Raw genomic sequence first — 16,946 nt, 5'->3', positions numbered from 1 at the left:
AAAGTGAAGAGGAACTAAAGAGCTTCTTGATGAGGGTGAAAGAGAAGAGTGAAAAAGCTGGCTTAAAACTTAACATTCAAAAAACCAAGATCATGGCATCTGGAATCACTGGGGACAGTGACTGCAGCCATGAAACTAAAAGAAGCATGCTCCTTGGAAGGAACGTTATGATACACCTACACAGTGTCTTCAAAAGCAAAGACATCACTTTGCTGACAAAGGTCTATCTAGTCAAAGCTATGGTTTTTCCAGTAGTCATGTACGGATGTGAGAGTTAGACCATAAAGAAGGCTGAGTGCAGAAGAACTGATGCTTTTGAATTGTGGTGCTGGAGAAGTCTCTTGAGAGTCCTTTGGATTGCAAGGAGACCAAACCAGTAAATCCCAAAGGAAATTAACTCTGAAAACTCACTGGAAAAGACCTTGACTGAAGGCAAAAGGAGATGGGGGTGGCATAGGCTGAGATGGTTAGATAGCATCACAGATTCAATGGACATGAATTTGAGCAAACTCCAGGAGACAGTGAATGACAGAGAAGCCTGGCGTGCTGCAGACCATGGGGTTGCAAAGAGTCAGACACGACTTAGTGACTGAACTACAACAACAACTTTGGCTCTATCTTACTAAACTAAACAAGGTGGACTGTCATATTTATCTGAGTCCTATGACTTGAATCTAGGTGAAACATTTTCTAGATGGTATTATCAGAGGCTTGATGATCTGTAATCATTAAAAGTACATCTATTTTAACAACCAAACTTGCATAGTTTCCCCTAATACTAAGGTTCTAAAACATCTTCAAGAAGTAATCTGATGGGGAAAATTCCCTGGTGGTCCAGTAGTTAAGGTTCTGTGCTTCCAGTGCATGTGTATGGGTCTGATCCTTGGTGGGATAACTATAAATAAAATCTTGCACGTGCCATGGTGTAGCCAAAAAATAAAACAATAAAAAATAATTAGTCTGATGGTGGCAAAAGCCAGAAAAGTAGTTGCCTCTTGGGCAGGGAATTAACTGAGAATGGGAATGATTAAAGTTTCTAGGATTATGGAAGTAGTTTATATCTTTATGGGATGTGGGTTACATAGGTATATGCATTTATTAAAACTCATTAAACTTAGCATCTTAGATTTGTGCACTTTTAATATATATAAGTTATATCTCAATTTAAAGGAAAGAAAAAATCGGAAAAAATATTTAAGATTTTTTAAAAGACAGGTAACTTACATTGCTTTCATTCAATAGCTATTTACTGACCATCTAGTGTGTGTCAGGCACTGTGCTGAACAACTAGGTATAAATAGTGGTGAAAAAGACAATCATGAATCTTCACCTTCATAGATCTTCCAGTCTAATTAGGGAGTGAGAGTGAAAGTCACTCAATCATGTCCAATTCCTCACGACTCCATGGACTGTAGCCTGCCAGGTCCCTCTGTCCATGGAATTCTCCAGGCAAGAATCCTGGAGTTGGTTGCCATTTCCTTCTCCAGGGGATCTTCCTGACCCAGGGATTGAACCTGGGTCTGGGGCAGATTCTTTACTATTCAAGCCACCAAAGGAAGCCCCTAACTGGGGAGAGGAGCATTAAAAAACTAATACATGTTTGCATGTATAATTACAAAATGAGATAAGAAAATAATGGTGAACTATAAAACAGAACAAGAGAAACTTTTCAGATTGCAAGTTAGGAAAGGACTTTCTGAGAAATTATATTTAACGAGTGGACGTAAAGAATAACGAGAAGTGAGCAAGGTGAAAAGCAAGTGAAAGAATATTTCAGGAAAAGAAAGTGAGCAAAGGGCCTCAGGAAGTTAAAAATTTAGTGAATTCTAGGCCAGTGGCTGAAGTGTAGTGAGCAAAGGGGTACGGCAGTAGAAATGACTGGTCTGAGGCTGGCATGAGCCATATCATACAGGGCTTTGTAAGCCATGTTAAGTAGTTTATAGTCTATCACAATTTTAATGGGAAAGCTTTGTAATATACAGCAGAGAAGTAAACCTTAATGTATACAGGAGGTATAATAAATTTTTATGAGAGTCTACTTGTTTTTGTTCCTCTTAAACATCTATCTACCCGTAATATCTGCCCTGAAATCTCATGTTTTATGTACAAAAATGTAACAAAACTCTTCAAGATATGAAGTTATTTAACAGCAAAGTTGCTTATAGGGAACTACCATACAGCTCTTAGATTTGGCCATAAAGAGAGTACAGATAGCAGGGGTGTGTATATAGAAACAGCGTCAATTCCTCAAGACCAATTTATCTTTCTCCTATGACTTCAACTTAAAATTCAGTAGTTTTAAACAAATTCTGTCATTTTTGTCCACATCAAGTTACCTTTCGAAATGCTGACATAAGAGGTGTGATTTTCCGGTTATCAGCTCCATCCACATCAGCACCTGATCGCACTAGCAACTGCACCACTTCAAAATGACCACCATTGGATGCCAACCAAAGTGGTGTGTTTCCCTTCTTGTTACGAACATCAATATGGGCTCCCCTGTACAAATCAAAGAATGTTAGTATAGCTTGCTTCCTATGAGAAGTGGCTAACTTTTCCTTTTTTTCTCTAATTTATCTTTTCTCTTTTATAAAGCAGCAAATACTCTGTTCTTTTAAATGTCAAATAAAGTAAAACAATTTTATTAACTGTAAAGGCTCTGAAAAGTGAAAGGGATCATAGGAAATTTTTACAAATATAAAATTTACCTACCTATTAATCAAGAGCTCACAAAATTTGTAGTGACCTTTGTCCGCTGCTATTGTTAAAGCAGTGTCTCTTGAGGAAGGCACAGGGGGGGCATTGACATCTGCTCCTTTATCTAGGAGAACTCTTCCAACCTCTGCATATCCCCCAGAAGCAGCTTCCATCAAGGGGGTAAGACCAGTCTGTTTAAACCAAAAAATTATGTGGGTAAATTACATTGATTTCTTTAAAGGACTGAAACAATGACTTATAAGTGGATTCTATTTCTTATTTTCTCTCCCAAGAGAGCTAAGCAAAATTCACTCTTAAGCTTTACTAAAGTAGCAAGTGAAAATTGTTAGATTCTGTTAAGACATGCTAGACTAAATTAACTTATACTACCTTATGGTAATAAAAAACAGTTCATAACATCTCTGTTATTATAAATCTACATGAGACAGTAACTGTCTCTTTTAAGAAATAAAAAAGTGATAATCAGGGGAAAAAATAAGAGACTTTCATTCAGACATTTTCAATTTGGAATGACTACTAAATTGACCATTGTCTGGTTATAAAGAATTATACATAAGCTACATGTTTCAGGGGGTCTAAGTACCTAATAGTGCTAAGAAGAGAAATTATAAACACTGACATACTAACTCCTACTTTCTAAATGCTAAACTGTCATTAAATTGTCATAATCTGTTACAAGCAGATTATAGTTGCCTCAATTTTAGTTCCCTCAGTTTTGTAATTTATAAAGTAATTTTTGACTGAGATTTTTACCAATGGTAAAGCACCTGTCTCATTAAAGGAGATCTTAGCTGTCCTTAATAAAGTTAGGAATGGTGACAGTGTGTCAACGACCACTGGATAGCACTATTCTACAATCCTGCACTGGGGCAGGAATTTCCTAATTTTAACTTAGAAAAATTTAAAATAGCACATTCAATTTGAGTGTGCTATGCTATGTTATATTATGCTCTTTCTATTAGAAATATGTCTGAAGTAGTTGACAAGTTATAAAATGCTTACCTTTGCCCTATGTTCAACATTGGCTTTTCGGTCCAGAAGCAAGCTCACTACTTCCGCTCGGCCTTGGAAACAGGCCAAGGTGAGAGCTGTGTTCCGATTGGTCTCTATTTGGGCATTAATATCTGAACCCATATCAAGCAGCAGTTTCACTGCAGGAACATGTCCATTCATTGCAGCCAACATCAGGGGAGAAATACCTAGTTTACTCCCAGTCCTAAGGGGGGAAATGTGCTCAGAAAATTAAAATAATATGTTGCCTGTTGTTTTTTTAAAAGCAGAGAGAACATAAAAAATGTAAAAGTTTCAGTGAAAAGAAAGCTTTCTAACACCAAAGAATAGATTTTATTTGTTTAGTCTCAAAATTAGAAAATCTCATAATTAGGAAAATCTCACAATTAAAAACACAACCCCTATTCAGAGGCTATAAATTTCTAACTATATATAACAGTTTTCTGAAATGAAACCTCTTTGAAAACAGCCATGTTAGCTGAAATAAGCTCTGATTACTACAGGAATAATTGTTGGCCTTGCAATTTTAGTATTATCTTGCTTAAAAATGGCATCTGTCTAAATATTTAGGGGAAAACACTTAACTCTAAGGTCATAATTTATTAATCATGAATAATAAAATGAACAGGTGATAGATACCTTGAATTAATTTCTGCCCCAGCATTAAGCAGAATCTTAATGATATTAACATATCCTCCAGATGCAGCTAGACTCAGCGGTGTATAATCAGACACGTTCCTATGTTCTTTATTTGCACCCCGAGCCAACAGCAAGTCTACCACCTACAAAGTAAAATAGGAACAGAGAAATCTAGTTTACACCAAGGGTTCATCTTATAATGAATGAAGCACAAAGAAATCTTTGTGCTTCTTTAAGTTCTCTAAATATCTAACATTTTAATCAGATAGTAAATATTCAAATACCAGTACTAGATAAATGAATTCAATTTTATATCAAGGAATTCAGACCTATGAAATCCTAATTATATTGAAATAACAAGTTGTTACTCTTTCACTTCCTCAATTATTAAGTGACAAATTTGCATTTCATGTGTTACGATTTTGCTCCATTCAGAATAGATTCTTTAAAAGGACATTTACTATTCTCACTAAATTTAATATAAAGAATATCTCAAAACGCATGCAAGTTTTATTCATGTAGCTAAACTACTAAGCACATGCATATTTAAAATACAAATAAAATGTTTACAAAGTGAAAATAAACATCAGCATACTTCCTGACGTCCACCAGAACATGCTAATGAAAGAGGAGTATCCTTAGTTCGTTCAGATTGTGCTTCTATGTCTCCACCTTTATCCAAAAGGATTTCAACAACTCCAACATGTCCTGCTGTTGCTGCCAGGATCAGTGGTGTGAAACCTAAATCAGAAAATAAAAATCTCAGTCAAATTTGTGTTTTTTACTTATTAAGCCACTGTTTTTTAATTCTCTATTGTTTTAGGAGGAAGAAATCTTTAGGACAGATACTTAAAATCATTTAACATAAAACTGCTTTAAACCTTAATTTGTTACTGACAAAACCCCATAAATACTTGATAAAAAGAAAATGCTAAGTCAAAGAAAACTATTCCAGCTTATAATCATAATAAACTTTGATACCTTTGTATGCTCTACTTTTGGACCAAGGAAAAAGCAAACACAACTTGCTGTACTTCCCTGAATTTCTGAATAATAATTTGGCTCTGTAGATGAACAAATATGGATATACTTAATTGAAATATGCTAACCCATCTTTCCACTAAATAGTCCAGGAACTACTTACCCATAGTGAAAAAGAAATTGTTTTCTGACACTCAAGACTTTATTTCTAACACTTCTTACCTTTTTTGTCTCTGTGTTCAATTTTAGCATCTCGTGCTATGAGTACAGATACAAGTTCTTCATGGCCACCTGCACAAGCTAGGGTTAATGCAGTGTCATGATTGCTCTCAGTCTAGGAAAAGGAAAAAAAAAAAGAATTAAACTTTTTTCTGTTTATGGTGGGGTTATTGATTGAAGAGCAAATAATGTTAATTTCCACAATTAATGTACAATGAATCTTTTCCTTTCCAAAGAAAATTGGAATATGCAAAAAATAAATATAAATAAAGCAGTCTACTTACATGTGCATCAATGTCAACTGAAGGATACACAGGGGGTATAGACTGAGAAGCCACATTGCTTGGAGACTGAGAACAGGGTTCAGGTGTAAGACATTCTACGTTTTGAGAAGAGCTGTTTGAGCCAGTGGGCACTCTGCTACTCACAGCTGAAAAACAATATTCATATTGCTGAATTCTACTTAAAAGTAAAGTCATTTGTATACAAAAAAACACAGAAAACAGAATATTCTATAGCAGTAATACAATGTAGTAGTCAAATCACAAGCTTTTGAGTCAGATGGACATATGTTTGAATCCCAGTTCTACCAATGACTTTCTGATCTTGGGCAAGTAATTTAAACTCTCAGAACCTCAATTTCCTTATGTGTAAAATGGGATGATAAATATAGTACCTCCATTGTAAGGTTGTTGGGAATAGAATACTGAGCATGGTACCTGGCATTTAGTGAATACAGAAGAAATAGCAGCCTTTTACAGTGTCAGTAGGAAGAAAATAGTTTCCAATTGAAAAAAAGAATTGTAAATCTTAGTTTATAAAAGGCAATTAGATAAAAATATCCTGAAAATAATGCAAATTTTAAAAAAAGAAGAAGAAAAATAGAAGATGTAGAAGAAGGGAAAGAACAAGTCAGAGTATCTCTCTCATAAATAACAGAGAGTATGTATTTTTAAAATTCAATATTTACTCTGAAAATTTGCTAAAATGAATCAGTGTCTGAAATCAAATCGCTTTAAAAATGAACACTGGAACTTTTATTTGGGACCTCAAAATCTAGTGTCTGAAACTGAATTAAATGAAATTTTATCTTTGTGGCTCTGCATATTTCTTTTCTTTCATAAAAGACAAGAGTTTGCCCCATGGAGGGGGAAACAGGACCCATCTCAGAGGGATATTGTGAATTGTCTGTGAGATAATGTATAAAAGAAGCATTTAACAAGTGTTTGGTACGGTAAGTGCCCAATATATGTAATTATCAGATATTTTATAGGACTTTAGTTACTATCAATCACTGCATTGAAAAATAAAACATTATAATTCACTCAAGAAAGAAAAAACTCAGAAAAAATATATAATCAATAATATAGAAAAAGACAACAAAGTTTCAGTGATGGCAATTAACTTCCTCTTACCCATGCTAAAAGTCAATCAAAAACACATAAGTCATAAAGGAAAATGTAAGCATTTCAATGGTTGGAGAATGTTTTCTCTCTATAATTTTGATATGGCTGAATCCCAATCAAGGATACGTATGACCACAAGTATGAAAGATTAAGTGTAGTATGCTACTTCTTTATAAATAATAGCAAATTTTAAGGATGTTTCTACATGAGCTGTCCCTCCCTCCTCCCAACCAATATATATAAAATCATCTTGATCATATGAATTTCTGCAGCTTCTGTTACCACATAAATATACACAAATATTTAGCCGTATGGTTATAAATAAAAATGATTATAAACATTTGTTTTGCCTTACAAGAATGTGCATGAAAACAAAGCTTTAAAAATCTGTCACTGAATGAATTAAAAGCACATAGTATTTTGCTGCCCCCCTCAAAACAGCTGATAAGATTGGAAAAAAGTTCCAGAAACAAGACACTAAACTTTGATATATAGCACCTTTGTAACATTAAGATTTTAACAACAGTCTCATAATCATTAACACGTTAATAAAGAATTACTTTTCTATCGTTGTTAAATTTATTCATGCTATCTCTTTTTGTGATTATGAAAAACAGATATTCAAAAAAATTTAAATAGTTGACTACAGTGCTATGTCAGAATGTGATGGTATAAAAGACTTTTTTTTACAGAGTTGGTTTTTAAAAAATACTTTTGTACATTTAACAGCTCTATTATCAAAAAAGTGTTGCTATGTTGATTGTACATTTTGGTACAGCAGTACCCTAGGAACATTTTTTTCCTCCTTATAATAATGACAATCAGAAACATTCCACAGAAGTGACATTAAAAGGATAAATTACATATGAAAAGTTCTAAAGATAAAACTAGAAAATAGCAAAGATTTTAAAAGTATATGTGGAATAAAGGATTTATTAAGATAAAATTATACCAGGACTATAACAATTTCAAAAATCCTAAAATGCTTCCTACGTCTGAACAAAATGCCTCTGAAAATGACCAAAACAGATCATTATCATGAAAGTCACTACATAATTCAAATTAAATTTATGTACTATCCTAAAATGGGGTGATACTTTACTTACTTCTTTATAAAATTTAAGACAGTTTTGTAGGCAATATGGAAGACAGTAATATTGCAAGGTCTTAAGACATTAAATCACTGTAATCCAATTTAGGTAACAGTAACCATATTAAATATTTCCATATAAATAACAATCTATAAATAAAATATTAACATCTACTAGAAGAAATGATTACTTAAAGATATTTTATTGTAAATTCCCTCAAAGATAATTTTCCAATTACTTCATTCTAAAACCTAAATTGACTATCACCAGATTGCTTGAAGCAAGATACTTTTGAATTGGTACATGTTGAGAGCCTATTAAGATGCCAACAACATTAGCAATGTTCTAAAGTCACAAAACTGTGTTAAACCTTATATACAAATCATATCTTAACATAAAAATAACAAGGGAAATTGTTATTTGATACAATTTAGAATTCTAAGAAAATAATATCTTAAATATAAACTCAGAACTTCCAGTTGAATCAAATGCATGCATATTATATCTAAGGTTCTTAAACCTGGCTGAATTGAGTTTGAATCTTAACATTTAACTAGCAACTTAATTTCCATTAGCCTCAGTTTTCAACAGAAAAATAGATGGGAAATGGACTTATTTTTTAGTATTACTAAATAGCTCATGAAATTACATATATAAAAGCATTTAGCACTGAGCTTGGTAAATGGCAAGTGCTCAATAAATGTAAATAAAGAGGTATTAGTTGATTTTTTTTAACTAAGGAACTTTATATATTAAGAATGAAAATTTTGCTAGATGTTTCTAGAAGTGCTCAATGGTCAAAGCTATTTTGAATTTCTTTAAATTGCTGTTTATTTTTAGACCTTTATTCTAGACATCTGAACTGAGAATCACTTGCTATTATGATAACCTCGAAAGCCCAGCACTTATTTTCGGAAGAAATGGACCTGAAGAACCATGTTTCCAATCTGAGAGTAAACATATATTCTGGTTGGGACTATATCAAGTATGATACATCTAAGACTATATACTAAACTGCTGTCAGTCAACTAGTGAAGTTATGACATTAATAAATTATGTATCTAACTAACTAGCTTTCATGACAAATATTTTGAGATAGAACAGCAGTTAAAAAAAAAAAAAAAATCCTGGGACTTCCCCAGTGGTCCGGTGGTTAATTAAGACTCTGCCTTCCAATGCTGGGGGTGAGGGTTCAATCCCTGGTCAGGGAACTAAGGTCCCACATGCCTGGCATGCTGGGAAAAACAAAAAATAAAAAAACCCTTCTAAGAGTAAAACTTACTGCCATTATCTAAAGTAAAATCTTAAGATGTATTCTCTTTTATTAATAAGGCATGATTCATATAAAGGCATGATAACTAGATTTGATATAGGTGAAATTAATTACATCTTTGGCCTAACCTATAATTTTACTGACATATTAACATATTGTATAATCATGGAACTAGGTATTTACCTAATTCATCCTTATTTAATTTTTTTCACCTTCAATTAAGAAATTAAGAGAAATTCAGACTTAATAAAATAACATTTTAAATTTTGAGGCAAGTCACCCTTTTTGTTATATATTTTAAAATATAAGCTTCAACAAAATGAAAAGCTTTTAAATAAAGATAATTTTTAGGGAATTCCCTGGCAATCCTGGAGAATTCCCTGGACAGAAGAGCCTGGCAGGCTACAGTCCATGGGGTTGCAACAAGTTGGACATGATTGAGCAACTAACACTTCACTTCACTAGCAAGCCAGTGGTTAGGACTCTGCACTTTCACTGCTGGGTGCCAGGGTTTGTTTGATCCCTGTTCAGGGAACTAAGATCCCACAAGCTATGCAACATATAATTTTTAATGTATTGACAGATTTATACTTTAAAGCTTATTAACAAAAGAATATTGTACAGTATGGTGGGCCAACTGTGTCAGGAGACATTAATGTCTAAAAGAAATTAAATTTTATTCATTTAGATTAATGTTAAATATAATTAAAAGATGTTTTCTAAACTGATTTTTTGAAGTTTCATGTGAACTTTATAAAAGGTCACTTCAATTTAACAAATACTTCAGTGGAATAAACAGAATTTGACCTCCTCCACAAGAAATAGCCTTAAATACTACCATAAAGTTAACACCTACAAGTACCCTTTAGAGATGTTTTCTCCATTCTTTAAAAATAAAAGGACAGGTCCTAAGTTCCAACAAACTAAACTGATCAGTAATATGGGTTTCATAACTGCAAATGGAGTACTTAATTAGGAAGATTATAATGATATTTATAGAACCCTAAGTCTTAAAAATGTTCCTTCCAGGTCATGAGTTTCATTATTATTAATCCTAATCATACTTTACACTCTAATATCTGCTTTAACCAAATTAGAAATCAGAACCATAAATGAACTATAAAGTTATTCAATATTTATAACAACTTGCAATGCTAATAACACAAAGTTAATCTGAGTGAAGTGGCTATGGGCTGAAGATATAAAAAATAAAATTAAAGAATAAAGAATCTAACTCCTTAAAACATTTCCTAGCATTTTAATTTTCTTTATGAAAACTAAGACATTCCTCCTCTGCACAGCGATACCTATTACTTATCAGAGGAGCCTCAAAGGCACTCTTACAATAAACACTGGAAGTCATACACATGCCCAATAAAATTCCTGAATTAAGTAATTTTATTCCACATTTAAAAGATTCAGTAAAGATTAGGAAGACTAAAGGCTCACAGAAGAAGAAAGGAAACTGGGAAAGCATAACTGGGATGAGAGGAGGGGAGGAGAATATGACAAGAAGAAACAGACAACAGTAAAGAAAAAAAAAAATGTTGCAATCAAGAGACAGAGGACTGGCCTGCCTTTGAATATCACTCCAGCTACATCTTAGTTCTTGGTCTTCATCCACTGTCAACAGCCATTCTGGCTGCATTTCTGAACTGCGCTCTCATGGAGGTGATACATTCACCAGCCATCTTTAGGAAGGTAAATGATTAATTGCACTGTTTTCCCACTGCTGCAAGGACAATGAAAGGGAAAGTAAACTTGTGCACCTCATTTCATATCTAGTTGTAATTTTCCACACAACAATAAACAGAAACATATACTTTAAGTTTATAAGGCTGGTCTCTTTTTTGCTTTGGTGATTACCTGTGTGTGTTTGAGTGTGTGTGTGATGTCTGTGCGCTTTCATCAAGACAGTTACTACAAAAAGCCCAATCTCCAAATCATTATCAAATGGACAATACTTTTAATGTACATTAGATCTTCTAATCACACATATTTTAACAATATGGAATGCTTATGGTTTTTTTCTGAATATCCCTTTTAATTAGAATGTTTAAATTGATCTAATAAAATCATAAAGAAAAGCAATGTGATTTAGAGTTCTCATTTCCAAATATGAAAATCACCAATAGGAAAATTAAATGTCTAATCTTATATGATTATCTCTAAAGCCTGCAAAGAAATTCTATTTTGAGATCTCCTACCCAAGACATGAGACAGGGTGATTTTGATACCAAAGGTCTAAAATAAAGGATCATGACAACTTTATTTCTTTGCTTTTGCAAATAATGAAAAAGAAGAGGGAAAGCACACTTTTGTGTTTTAATGCTGTTGAGTTTAGTTAAAGTCACTTCCAAAACACCTCAAGAAATGATTTTATAAACATAGTTCTAAGGAAAAATACCAAGTTGGTGTTTTTGGAAAGTTGTGTAAAGAAGTTGAGCACAAAAATTAAAGAGAAATTATTATAGGTATATTTCTTAACCCACCTGCTATCAGGTCATCAAGAGTGTCGGTAAGCGTCTGGGCTGGAGTTGCAACCATTAGTCCATCTGGTTCTTGCACTAACAGCCCCTGATCATGTCCAGTAATAGCAATCTGAGGCTGTCCTATAATCTGATGATTACCTGATACTTTCTGAAGTTCAAGAGAATTTGTCCCATTAGAACCTAATTCACTGGAAAAGTTACACTGTGGAGATGATAAAGGCTGGACTGGGACAAAATCAATTTGTTCTGCCGATGGTGGAGACTGTTGCTCATCATCAACATCATTATCTTTAAATAAGATTGTGTCAACCTGAGGTAACTCTGAAAAGTGATCCTCTGGGAGACTACCATCTCCTTCCCCTTCTGGGAAGACTCCTCTATGAGAGCACTGCTGGTGTAGAGATACTGTGTCTTTCTGACCTTTGGTTTCCAGATATTCTTTGGTAAATTGCTGCTGTGTTTTCATCTGCAACTGCCTTTCCACTTTCTGCAGTTCTTTCAGTATTTTCTTCTTCTTCTGGACTTGCTCTTCTCTGTTCTTTTTAAGTTCTTCTATCTTATCTTTGTTCAGAGGTTCACCTTGAATTAACTCCAATGATTTAAGCTGTGCTTTTTCAATAGCACTAATTCTTTGTCCCAGTTCATTCAGTTTTCCTTCAGTCTCCTCTACTATGCACTCCAAAGGCTGGTATGGGTGAAAAGGTGGCAGTACGTCCTGATCTGCTACCTGCAGGGAACTGGACTTCTGCTTGGATGTACCTAAGCACATGAAAAATGTTTGAAAATGTGCCATGCTAAAAAAAAAATAAAAATAAAAAGAAGAAGAAAGAAAAAAAAAATCCCCACCCTCTCCCCACCCCCACCCCCCCCCCACATCCTCCCTCCCAAACCCATATAACTAGCGCTGCAGACGAACGCTCAAAGATTCACACCAGTTGTAGCTAATGACCAGACTCTTCGATTTTACATAGCACAAACAGGGATGTTGCCAATTCAAAAAAATGTGACTTTTTTAAATTTAAAAAATGCAATATTTAGGATTGGATGATTTTGGAAAACAAGACAGGGGTAGGGAGAAAAGGAAAATCAAAGAGGAAAGAATCTCAAAATTCTGCTTATTAAATTGGACTTTTTAAAGAACATAAAATCTAAAGCAGAACCAAAATAATGTTGAGGGTATCATAAATGTTAGCTTAACTGACCAATTTTTCTTTTTACAATATTAACTGTGTACATACAGATTACTGCAAGAAATTATAACTTGTAGATCAAAGTGGGGAAAAGTGTTTTTCAAATTACCAAAATGTTTCTTTTATTATTTTAAAATATAGGTTGAAATTAATTAAGATATAACCTTCTAAATTGTTCATTAATTAAGTCAAATACTTCCATAAGTGTTTAAGTTCACTACCTGAACACTGTATTAAACTTATATTACAAAGGACAATTATTCTGAGTTTAAGTAAATACTTCACGTAAAAATCTATGAGAGAAACAATGAACATTACCTGGGAGAAAATCAGACTTCCCATACAGGAGTACTCATATTGGCAGTGTACATTAAAAATGAAATAATTATACATTTAAGTGAAGGTTTTCAGTCACACTTAAACTTACTCCCCAAAGGCAAAATAATTATCAATAATCCTAACATGGACATAAAATGGAAGAAATATATAATAACCACTTTGAGGCCAGTTTAAGGTTTAATCTTATTTAGGAAGAACTGGGGCTATTCTACAGTAAAAAGGAACAAACTACTGATATATACTACAACATGGATGAACCTTGAAAACATTATGCTAAGTGAAGAGTCCAGGCACAAAAGACCATATATTGTACAATCCCATTTATATCAGATCTATAGAGAAAAGACAAATCTAGAGAGACAGGTAAGGAAAATAGTGGTTGCCTGGATTACAGTCGTGAGAATGCAGGCTGATCACAAAGAAGCATGAGAGATTTTTTTGGAGTGATGGATCCAAAACTAGATGGAGGTGATGATTACACAATTCTGTAACTTTACTAAAAGTCATTGGATCGTACATTTAAATGAATTTTATGGTATGAAAATTAAGCAATATTAAAGTTGTTAAAAAAAAACAGGTGAAAAATAGTTGTCTATTCTCAAGGATTGTGGTCAATATATATGAATAACATATGTAACTTCAGAGTTTTAAAAACTAGCTCATCCAATGCATTCAAAATGAGTCCTAGGTCCAAAAGGAAAAAAAAATAATCCTTTAGATGTTTAATTGCTCTGAACTGCCAGAGATTGACAAAACTACTGGACAAAACAATCAGAGATTTAACTGCGTCTTTGTTAGAACTCAAAACTGCAGGTAGCTCAAATAACTGCAACATGTTATCATAAAAAGCCTAACAGATTTTCCCCTAAATACTGTCTTTAACAAGGTCATACAATCACAGTTCCAAAATCACTATGATAATTACCCATATTCAATTTTATATTTCTATCTGAGCAAAGTGGTGGGAAGAGATTTTATCCTTAAAGAGCAAAAGCTGTTAGCTTGTAAGATAATTTTCTACCTATTTCCTTAAGATTATATGGAAACCATGGTTTGCTTTACTTGTTCAAAGTACCTCATGACAATTAATGGTAGGAAAAAGGAGTTTAACTGCCACAGAATCTGCAAGCTCAGCAAGGAAATTTTCAGTTGTGTAACAAATTCAATGACATCAGCAGAGTAAATTCTTAAGTTCCGCAAGCTCCTCCAACATTATTTTAAAACACCCTTGTATAGTTCCTATGTAATTTGTATTTAAGAAAACTAGGTTAAGAGTTCAACACTAAGACTGGTAATTAATTATGACCACTTTGGACATTCTCAGATTTAAAATCTTATATAAATAGTAAGATCCAAAATAAGACAAGAATTTTGAGAATAGTAACAGAAAGAAATGGCTCTAACTTGTTAACAAAATACAAAGAGCAGAAGATTAAAAAGAGTAACGTATTTAACTGAAATTGAGACGAAAAGCCCTAAATTTAGGCAGCAGGAAAAGCAGAGGATGGTGAAATTAATGCACAAAAGGCAGTTCTTCCCCAAACATCCAATGACTGAATATCAGTAACCATAGAAGTGTGCGATTGCCTAGATACATATCAAAGCACTAATAAAAGCTATAATATCATGAATAAGTCAAGTTGGTGAAAAACAAATTATTCCTAGAAGCTGAAGCAACTCCTTCAATTTGGAGGAAAAGGAGAGAATGTTAAACAAGTGTCCTTTTAGCAACAAAGTTTTCAGTATGTAGGAAAGTAGCAGCGTAAGATGTCAGAATATAAAAGAGCTCCTTCTTCCTCAAACATCTTGTACAGTCAGAGAGAAATAAATAAATCTATTCATTTGGTAGCACTGAGTGATATCATAAATATTTAGGAACATAGGTGAAGTTACCATCTTATCTCTTTGGCGTGGTTTCTATCCTACTTCCTCAACTTTCACTTTTCCTCCGTTAATTAAAAATGTTTCCAATAGGAAACTTTGATACAGAGAGAGCTTGGAATGTGGCCTTTATTTTTTATTGGAAGTGAGAAAATGAGGTAGATTATATACTTGTCAAATATTTGGTTTACTACAGAAATCAGTTTAATTCTATTAATCATTTTTGTGTCTAAACAATTAGTCCTCTGGGAAACAGAAAAATAATGGCCAAAGGAAAATAATGAATGACCTACAACCACCAAGGTTAAGCAAGTGTCCAAAAATAGAGTATCTGTGTTATATGCTAATAGATTAAATCAACTGCTTTTACTATAAGCAGTTATATGTGAAAAGATATTATTAAATTTGGGCAAATGTAAGTCCATACTGCCATGATTACTAATGGAAATCTACTACAGAATATTATTAGTAAATCTTCCAGAGGAATATTCAACCTCATTTACTGTACATATACTTTTTCTATATAATTTTAATGCTTTGCTATTAAACTGAGAACTTTTCATGTTACCTACTCCAATAAACAACTCAGGGATATAAAGCAGTATGTTAACCTAATGCTTACTTTTCATGTATATTTGTTTTCAATCTTTTCCCTACAATTTAGAATACTCCGGCTTAAGTTCTTAAACATCCTCTTTAAACACAATGTTACTCTGCTTAAAAATTCTTAATAATTTTCTCTTGCCTTCAGAATAATCTATATTCTTATCCTGGCATTTATTAACTTATTCAACAAATATTTAACAGCTAGTACAAGCAAGCCACAGTGGACCATACAAAGACGAGCAACATAAACCCTGCCCTCAAAGAGCTTACAGTCTAAAAGGGGAGATAAAAATGTACAAACTGAAGCATTGGCAGGTATGGAAATGCAATGGGGTGTAAAATATAGTAACCTTACCAATTGCTGGTGGGAGTGTAAACTGCTGTAGCATTCTAGAGAGTGAATTCATAGTACTTTGTCAGATAAACATTATGGTTTTCTATGACAGGCAATTCTGCTCCTGAGTTTATCCCAAAGAAATTCTCATACAGATCCATAAGGGGACTGTACCAGAATTTTCACCATAGCATTGTCTGTGTTGGTGGGGAATGAGACACAATTTGGGTACCCATCACTGAGAGAAAGGACAAGTGAAAAACAGGATATACAGGATAAATACTATGCTACAGGTAGAAACAATCTAGAGGTAGACATATGGATAGGTCTTAAAAACTGTTGGGCTTCCCTGGTAGTCCAGTGTTTAAGAATCTGCCTTACAGCAGGGGACATGAGTTCGATCCCTGGTCCAGGAAGATCTCACATGCTGTGGGGCAACTAAGTCCATGCACCACAACTACCAAGCCCACATGTTGCAACTACTGAAGTCTGCACACCTTGAGCCTGTGCTCCTCAATAAAAGAAGCCACCTCAATGAGAAGCCTGAACACTGTAAAGAAGATCCAGTGCAGCAAAATATAAATAAATAAAAATAATGTTGAAAAAATAATATATGAAAAAAGTAAAAACCAAGCAGGATACACAACATAATATCACTTGCGTAAATTAAAATATACATAAAGAAGTGAACATTTTATAAGAACTTGTAAGAACAAAAAAATCTACAAATTAAACACATTAGAAGGACTGCCTAAGGGGACGTATG

The 16,946-nt window shown here is 33.6% G+C and overlaps 1 protein-coding gene across 5 annotated transcripts in view; it reads right to left on the bottom strand.

The window, feature by feature from the left end:
- The window catches only part of ANKHD1 (ankyrin repeat and KH domain containing 1), a 104,733-nt gene that overhangs the window by 17,147 nt on the left and 70,640 nt on the right, over positions 1 to 16,946 (bottom strand). For all 5 annotated transcript variants that reach the window (XM_061423669.1, XM_061423668.1, XM_061423665.1 and 2 more), the window contains 8 exons: positions 11,831 to 12,589; positions 5,853 to 5,998; positions 5,572 to 5,683; positions 4,964 to 5,109; positions 4,369 to 4,511; positions 3,721 to 3,934; positions 2,713 to 2,888; positions 2,337 to 2,499 (listed from right to left, as the gene is read on the bottom strand). In XM_061423669.1, coding sequence (XP_061279653.1) covers positions 2,337 to 2,499; positions 2,713 to 2,888; positions 3,721 to 3,934; positions 4,369 to 4,511; positions 4,964 to 5,109; positions 5,572 to 5,683; positions 5,853 to 5,998; positions 11,831 to 12,589 — 1,859 coding nt within the window. The remainder of the gene's footprint in view (positions 1 to 2,336; positions 2,500 to 2,712; positions 2,889 to 3,720; positions 3,935 to 4,368; positions 4,512 to 4,963; positions 5,110 to 5,571; positions 5,684 to 5,852; positions 5,999 to 11,830; positions 12,590 to 16,946) is intronic.

The sequence above is a fragment of the Bos javanicus genome, chromosome 7 (assembly GCF_032452875.1).
Source record: "Bos javanicus breed banteng chromosome 7, ARS-OSU_banteng_1.0, whole genome shotgun sequence".
NCBI classification, from domain to species: domain Eukaryota; kingdom Metazoa; phylum Chordata; class Mammalia; order Artiodactyla; family Bovidae; genus Bos; species Bos javanicus.
Note: the sequence above shows the minus strand (reverse complement) of the source record. Positions and strands in the feature narration are given on the sequence as shown.